Here is a 7,245-nt window from a genome sequence, read left to right as displayed (position 1 = left end):
CCGTTGGTATATATATATGTATGTATGTGTCCCATAACGCAAGATATACATACATATATATATACATATATACTGTATATATCTACGTATGTATATGTGTTCTGTAGATGTGTTATACAATATTAAAGTTACTATTTTCTTGCTCTTTTCTCTGATTTTGTTGTTGTATCTTCTCTGTGTGTGTGTATGTTTAGTGTTGCTTTTGTTGTTGTTGTTGTTGTTACGCCCGACACTCAAAGAGTATAGGGATATACATATTAGTTTTGTTTCTGTAGTTGTTGTTGCTTGTTGGTTGTTGTATATAAGATGGCTATAATAGGACGTACTGATCCCGAATTTGTTTGTTAGCTTCTTAAAGTGTGTGTCTGTGTCGTGTCTGTTCTTTATACCCGATACTCAAGGAGTATAGGCATATATTATCTTCGTGTGAGTTACATTAGTGTTTTTTCTTCATTTTTCATTTTGTTTTGTTTTGTTTTTTTGTTTAGTAATTGAAATTCATAATTTTCACAATATTTGCTCTTTGTTACTGACGACACGTTCATAAGGTTTTGGTTTCGTTAATATACTATATATTTTTTTAAAATTATTTTTATAATCTTCATTAAATGGTTTTCAACAGATTTGGCGCAGCAAATTTTATTTGCTCTCTTCATCTCGTCACACACAAAACTTGTTCGTAAATTTCTACCTCGTTTATTTTCTTTTTTTTGTGGTTTTTTTTTTAATGTGATTTTTGTTTTGGATACGATACCCAAAGAGTATATATGTATGTGGTGTTGTTGTTGATTTGTTTAAATAAATACCCTATAAGACATATGCAGTATGGTTTTTTGTTTGTTTTTTTTTTTGTTTTGTTTTGTTGTTTTTTAATGTTAATGTTAATAAGTTAATGCAACCTGCAGTAGTCTGGATGCCAACTGAAGATGAATTGAAGACGGCAAGTGAAGTGAAAGAGCTTCAGCAAAAAGGTTCACAAGCGAAAGTACAAAAATAATCAACAAAATTATAATAGTATCATTCTATGTTTATATATATGTAAAATATATAGATATATGTATGTATGTATGTATGTATGTATATATGCTTGTATACAAATTAGACTTTTTGTTTAGCTATCATAAATACTTTCATTTCATTTCATTTTGCTTTGCTTCGCTTCTCTTCATTTCATTTCGTGATTTTCGCGGGGGCTTCCATAGTTTTTGTTTTGTTTTTGTTTTTGACTAAGGTATTTATTGCTTTTACATTTGGGTCTGTTGGTGTTTTCGCTGCTGTTATTTCATAATAAATATAATTGGTTAACAGTTAAGATCGAAAGCATCGAAAGAACAGGAGGTGTTCAGGAGAAGGAGACAGAAGAATAGAGCAAGATGCAATTAGAAGCAGGAACTACTCGTATATGCATTATATAGAGAGGATTGTAGTGTAGTGTTGCTGTTGTTGTTGTTGTTGCTGCTGTTGCCATTTGATACAAAATTCTAACGTGGCGCGGTTAATGCACGGTTTTCGTTGCCATTCTACTCGTAGAATAATTATATTACATAGATTATAATTGTTGTTGTTTCATTATGCTTTTTGGATTCATTTTATAATTTTAAAATTAAACATCAATCTAGTTGAAAATAGTATACGTATACAAACGTTTTGGTTGTTTCATCATATCATCATTATCATTATCATCAACATCTCATCTTTCAGACCACATTCAGAATTTCAATTTCATTTCAGCCACAACACGGATTTTCTTTTGAGTTGAGTTTTCGTTTGAGTTTGAAAACAACGCGTTACAATGGGTTTGGATTGGAGGGGCTAGAGTGTTATTAATATTACAAATTGGTTTCCATTTTCAGACACACAGCGGTTCGTTCTCCGCCGTACCCTCAATAAGTATTATATGTACGTGTACGCGTATTATCAATTATTATCGCTTCCAATAGTGATTTTGATTGCTCCTAGGGACTGATTATATTCAATATAAGTGTGTTGTGGTGTGGTGTATTGTGGTATTTTTATGGTTAGTATTCACGACAAGTTCACGTTGCTTTTAGTTGGTTGCATGCTCCGTTCAAGTGTATAAGTATATAGCTGTATGTTGTTGTAGTCGTAGTTTTAGTTGTCTTTGATTTGCATCTAATATCCCTGGCTTTGGAACATTTCACGTCACAATTTTTCTACTCCACCAAGTTGCCTGCAATGCAAAAATCATTTAGCAAATCCCCTAGAGAATTGCCCAAAAACAAACATACCTGGAATGCGTGGATGACGCGCTAGTACTGAGAAGCCCTTGCCCTGCGGCCCCTTGGGTGCACGAATGAGTATCAGGCGGGGCACCGTGTCATCGCCGTTGAGCTTGAGGCGCGAGATCAATCGATCGGGACGATCGTTTATTTTCACAACATTGCAAGCCGAAGATTTCCCATTGCGCTAGTGGATGTGGAGATACATTGGACAACCCCCTAGATATTCAATAAAGGCCAACGACTTACCTGATTGGTGACCACCGAAAACTCCACAGTATCGCCTGGATGCAAGGCCACCGTATTGCCCTGTACTTCGGACATGTGGAAGAATAGCTTCTTGCCATCCTCCACCTCAAAGTTGAGAAAACCAAACTGTCCCTTGATGGAGTCCACTGTGGCACGCTTCTTCAGCCGCACCGCATTCACATCGGCGGCCCGACCGCTCTCATCGATCCGGAAACTGACCAGATCGCCCTTCTGCAACAGATCTCGCTTGTTCACCAGACTGGTGATGCCGAACTCGTGCTGCGAGATGATTGTGGTGCGTTGCTCGTCGAGAATCTCAATGAGGCCGGCGTATTCCTGCTGGTCGGGGTTGATGCACCGCAGGGGACGCGCCACCACTCCATTGTGCACGGTTTCCAGCACCGACGGCTGCGGTATGGAGTTCTTGGGCAGCATCCGGACATTCTCGGCTGGCAGGCAATTGCCCGAAACAGAGGTGTTGCCATTGGGGGCCAGGGTGTACTCGACCTCCTGGCCGAGCTCGAGCCAATTGGGATTGCCCTGGTAGTTGCTAAAGTGAAAGAAGACCTCCTCGTCGTGGGACAGGGTCTCAATGAATCCAAAGTTCTCCTTCATCACGGCTATAAAGCCGCGATATAACTGCCCCCCCTCGGTGCCAGCCAGATTGTTGTTCTCCAGCTTGAAGTCGTCCAGGTTGGCCTGATTGCTGCTACTGCCCACGCTGCTGATGCTGCCCCCGGGGCTGCCGTGCATCACGTAGCCATTCTGCAGCGAGGCAGTCGAGCTGCTGCCACTGATGCCATTCGTAAGTGGCAGCTGATCGGTTTGAGTGAGGCTCGCGCTCGCCGCCGCCTGAGCAGCAGCTTGTTGGCTGATCAATTGCTGTTGCGCCTGCTGCTGCTGCAGCTGTTGCTGTTGCAGCGAAATTTGCTGTACATTGACGGCTATATACTCCTTGTTACGTTTGACCTAGCAGATGATACCGAAATCCAATCAGTTCGGAACTGTACGAGATCAGGAGCTTATCCAAGAGCTTACCATGTAAATATCGAAGCGTACACGCTCCCCAATCCTTGGTGGTTTTTCGCAGTCTTTAAGAAAATACATTATAGTCTTTTTAACATCGCCACTTTCGTAGGTAATCACACCGCCCTCGACGCGATCTTGAGATTTGATAGGGCTCTTGGGCGCCTCACGTGTCACGCAGCCTGCAAAAAATACAAAAAAACAGACAGAGAATAAGGATTGGAGATTAAAGATTGGCAAAGGGGGAAATTTTGTGTACTGTACCCTCAATATTGCTGGCCATCAGTGTCTCGAACTCTACAGAGTTGGGCGGCAAATGCTTGATGCGTATGGCCTGCAAACGCGAGTTGTTATAGGCCAAGCCTGGCTCCTGGATGACAGTGAACTCCACCTCATCGTTGACATCGATTTCGCGGCTCTAAACAAATCAGATTCATTATGATTAAAAGGTGTGATTAAGCTTCTATCTTTAATCCATTCATACCGTATCCAACACTTCGGTAAAGTGGAAAAACAAACGCACTTGCCGCTCCACGCAGCGCAGAAAGCCAAAGCCCTCCTTGAGCGAGGCAATGGTGCCTTGTTCTCGCTTCTCGCCGGACACCTTAAAGGTCTCGTCCAGCAGGGCAATGGAGGTAGCACGCTGCAGCTGATCCCGCCTGTCGGTGGCCAGCAGGAACTGCACCCAATCGCCGTGCCGTAGCGTGAAGTCACCCTTCTGGTCCTTGTCCCCGAAAGGCACTTCTACCTCAGAGTAATCGAGCGCCCTATAACGAATGCGTCCCGGCAGCGGGTCGTTGTTCTGGCGCACGGGATTGTTGCGATCGAGGGACTTTAGGACCTGTCCCTTGTAGACGGTGCTGTCCACATCCTCAAAGATTACGGAACCTGGGGGCAAGCGCGTGATGTTGCATGCAAACTCACGGCCCTGAGGTGGCACAGTTGCGGACTGCTGTTTATTTTGTAATGATACGATGGAGGGGTAAGTGTGTTTCTGTGTGCTGCATATACTTACGCTTCGGGTCTGGATGGTGAACTCGACATCGTCGCCAGGACGCAGCTCCACATTGCCCTCGGCCTCGGAGAAGTGAAAGAATATCTCCTTGACCACATCGGCGCGTTCGATGAAGCCAAACGACTCCTTCATGGAGCAGACCACTCCACGATACTTGACCGGCATGGCCGGATTCTCCAGGCGTATATGGCAGGCGCCCAGGTTGCCTCTGTTTTTGGGTCAAAGATGAATACAAAGATAGAATGCTATGCTTCTGGTTTCCTCGTGTGCTTTTCTCACCTTTGGTTCGTTGCAATTTGAAAGCTGACCTTGTCGCCAGCACGCAAGTTGACATTGCCCTCGACATCGTCTTTGGTATAGGGTAGAAAGAAACATTCGCCTCGATTCTCATAGCTGATCCGGCCCGTGGTCTCGCTGGAGCTGAGGACATTGTTGGCACTGTCCGTGCGCAGTTCGGTGGTCACTGTGCCGGTGACACGCTCCTCGGAGAGCACTACCTCGGGGGCTATCTTCGATACTTGACTAGCGATCGGTTTGCCGGTGCGACGGTCGTAGGTCATCTCAAACTCCACGGGATCGCCGATCTTCAGGTGATCAATGTTGCCGCTAAACTGCGAGAAGTGAAAGAACAGACGGGCCTGACGCTCGCAGCACTGAATGAATCCATAAGAGTGCTATTGGGTGAAAGAACATGGCCCGGCTTTAGAAAGTGCCAATAGAGTGAAAGTTTATCTCATTCCCATACTTACCAATAGCTTCTCAATGATACCCGTCTCCCGCGTGGTCTGATTGGGATCCGCTGCGGCGGCCGATGAACTGCTCGACGAGCCAAAGATTGAGGATGAACTGCCAGCCCCGTTGGTCAGCACACTATTGGATGTGAAGACCCCAATCTGTGGTACATCGGGCACTTCATTCGAATCGAACATTCCAATGCTGGCATGTTGTTGTTGCTGCTGCTGTTGTTGCTGTTGCTGCTGCTGCTGCTGGAGAAGCTGTTGCTGATGTTGTTGTTGCTGCTGCTGCTGCTGTTGTTGCTGTTGCTGCTGCTGCTGCTGCTGTTGTTGTTGATGTTGCTGCTGCTGCTGCTGTTGAAGGTGATGCATGGACTGCTGCTGCTGAGGCGATGGTCCCTGCTGCGGTTGAGGCTGCAGGCCCAGAGTAGTGGAGTCAAGCGTAAAAGTTCCAATGGTAGGAAAAGTTGTGGGAATTCCCAGATTGCGAATGGCATTTATATTGAAATAACCATCGCATGGCAAGTTGTCGTATATCTCTGTTGAACGAAAACCAAGAGAGAGAGAGAGTGGGTGTTAGAAGCAGCTCCATATACATTAATCTTTATGCTACACAAAATCATACAAAAACTCACCTTCGCCTGTGCGATAAACCTTCGATTGCGTATTCATGCTGAATTGATTGTTTGATTCGATATGAGGAAACAGAGTAGAACAAATGCTGATAGGAGGACTAGCAAGACGACTGACTGATGATTTTCGCTGATATTTTGATGGTTGACTCCCGAAATCTGTGTGATGAGAACGATGAGGGGCGGAACAATGAAGAGAGCGTGCGGTGATGGGTCCAAAAAGTGACCCACAAACAGAAAAACAAAACTGTTGTTCGTGTTTTATTGGTTTTGTCTTTGTTTTTTTAAATTAATTTTTGTTTTTATACTATTATCCTTATCCGTTTCGATTTTTAGTGTAATTGTTTTTTATCAAAGAGAAAAAAATTAAGCAATAAATACGTATTTGTTGTTCGTTTTTGTTTTTGTTTTTTCTTAAATGTTTTTGTTTTTTGTGTATATATATTTTGGCTAAACACTGGCACAAGAGGCACTGAAATTCCTTGTCTTCGAAGTTAATAAAAGTTTTGTCTTTTGCCGCGGGGCATGTCCCACACACAAAAAATTGCTATTCTTTCTTTTGGTTTTTCTTGGTTTGTTTGTTTTGTTTGTTGTGTTTTGTGTTTCCTGGTTGTGTTTTTGTTTTGTTTTTGTTTGTAAAAAATGCCGACAAATATTGTAACGTTGTAGTTTCTGGTTATCTTTTGGTAGTTGTGGTTACTCCTCCTCTGCTCTGCTCTGCTCTCCTCTGTCTCCTTCCTTCGTGGATCGCTTCCTTGTTTCTGCGAGTGTGTTTCGGGTGTACTTCAAAATATGGTTCTTGTTCTTGTCCTACGATGAAAATGCATTTCCTTTTCCAGCCGCTGCCGCCGCTGCTGCTGCTGCACTGCCGTTGGTTTTGGTGTTCTTTTTGCTGTTGTTTTTATTTTTGTATTTTAGAATTGAATTTGAATTATTACTTGCTTTATTGCATTTTTTGATGATTTTTCGGTCGATTTTTGAATATATATATATATATTTTTTTTTATATTTTAGTTTTACTAGAAAAATACACTGGGAATACTTTTACTTTTGGGTTAGATTAGGTTTGTTTTTTGTTTGTTTGATATTTGAATATTTTGTGTGTTTTTTTGCTTTTGTTTTTGTTTTTGGAAAGTGATTATAATTGTTCTTTCTATATAATGTACATAATATATATATATATATTTGTAGGCAATCGTTGTGGTTTATAGGAAGTAGTAGTGATTTATTACTATATTTGCTTTTCGGTTTCACGGTTTCCCTTGATTATTGAGTGATTCTGGAACTGGAGCGACCCTAGAGTGTGTGTGGCAGGGACTGCCGCGACGAAGATTGTGGGGAGAGTGCGG

General features: G+C 42.7%; 1 protein-coding gene across 1 annotated transcript; it reads right to left on the bottom strand.

Moving 5' to 3' along the window:
* Window positions 1-1,572: 1,572 nt before the first annotated feature.
* LOC6601223 (cold shock domain-containing protein E1) lies at window positions 1,573-6,175 on the bottom strand. The gene is made up of 10 exons (XM_026992262.1): window positions 5,900-6,175; window positions 5,280-5,803; window positions 4,810-5,204; window positions 4,531-4,738; window positions 4,000-4,443; window positions 3,780-3,933; window positions 3,528-3,697; window positions 2,490-3,458; window positions 2,250-2,427; window positions 1,573-2,191 (listed from the first exon to the last, which is right to left on the bottom strand). The coding sequence occupies exons 1-10, from the start codon at window positions 5,934-5,936 to the stop codon at window positions 2,175-2,177; spliced, it is 3,096 nt and encodes a 1,031-aa protein (XP_026848063.1). The 5' UTR covers window positions 5,937-6,175; the 3' UTR covers window positions 1,573-2,174.
* Window positions 6,176-7,245: the final 1,070 nt, after the last annotated feature.

This window comes from Drosophila persimilis, unplaced genomic scaffold (assembly GCF_003286085.1).
Source record: "Drosophila persimilis strain 14011-0111.01,24,50 unplaced genomic scaffold, DperRS2 tig00000732-arrow-arrow-pilon, whole genome shotgun sequence".
Taxonomy (NCBI): Eukaryota; Metazoa; Arthropoda; class Insecta; order Diptera; family Drosophilidae; genus Drosophila; species Drosophila persimilis.
Note: the sequence above shows the minus strand (reverse complement) of the source record. Positions and strands in the feature narration are given on the sequence as shown.

What these genes read in the sequence shown, in the direction of transcription:
- LOC6601223 (XM_026992262.1), bottom strand. Translation starts at nt 5,936, where the DNA reads ATGAATACGCAATCGAAGGTTTATCGCACAGGCGAAG. An exon ending in GGTTTATCGCACAGGCGAAG is followed by an intron (nt 5,804 to 5,899) that starts GTGAGTTTTTGT and finishes TTCGTTCAACAG; the next exon opens with AGATATACGACAACTTGCCA. An exon ending in GTATCATTGAGAAGCTATTG is followed by an intron (nt 5,205 to 5,279) that starts GTAAGTATGGGA and finishes TTCACCCAATAG; the next exon opens with CACTCTTATGGATTCATTCA.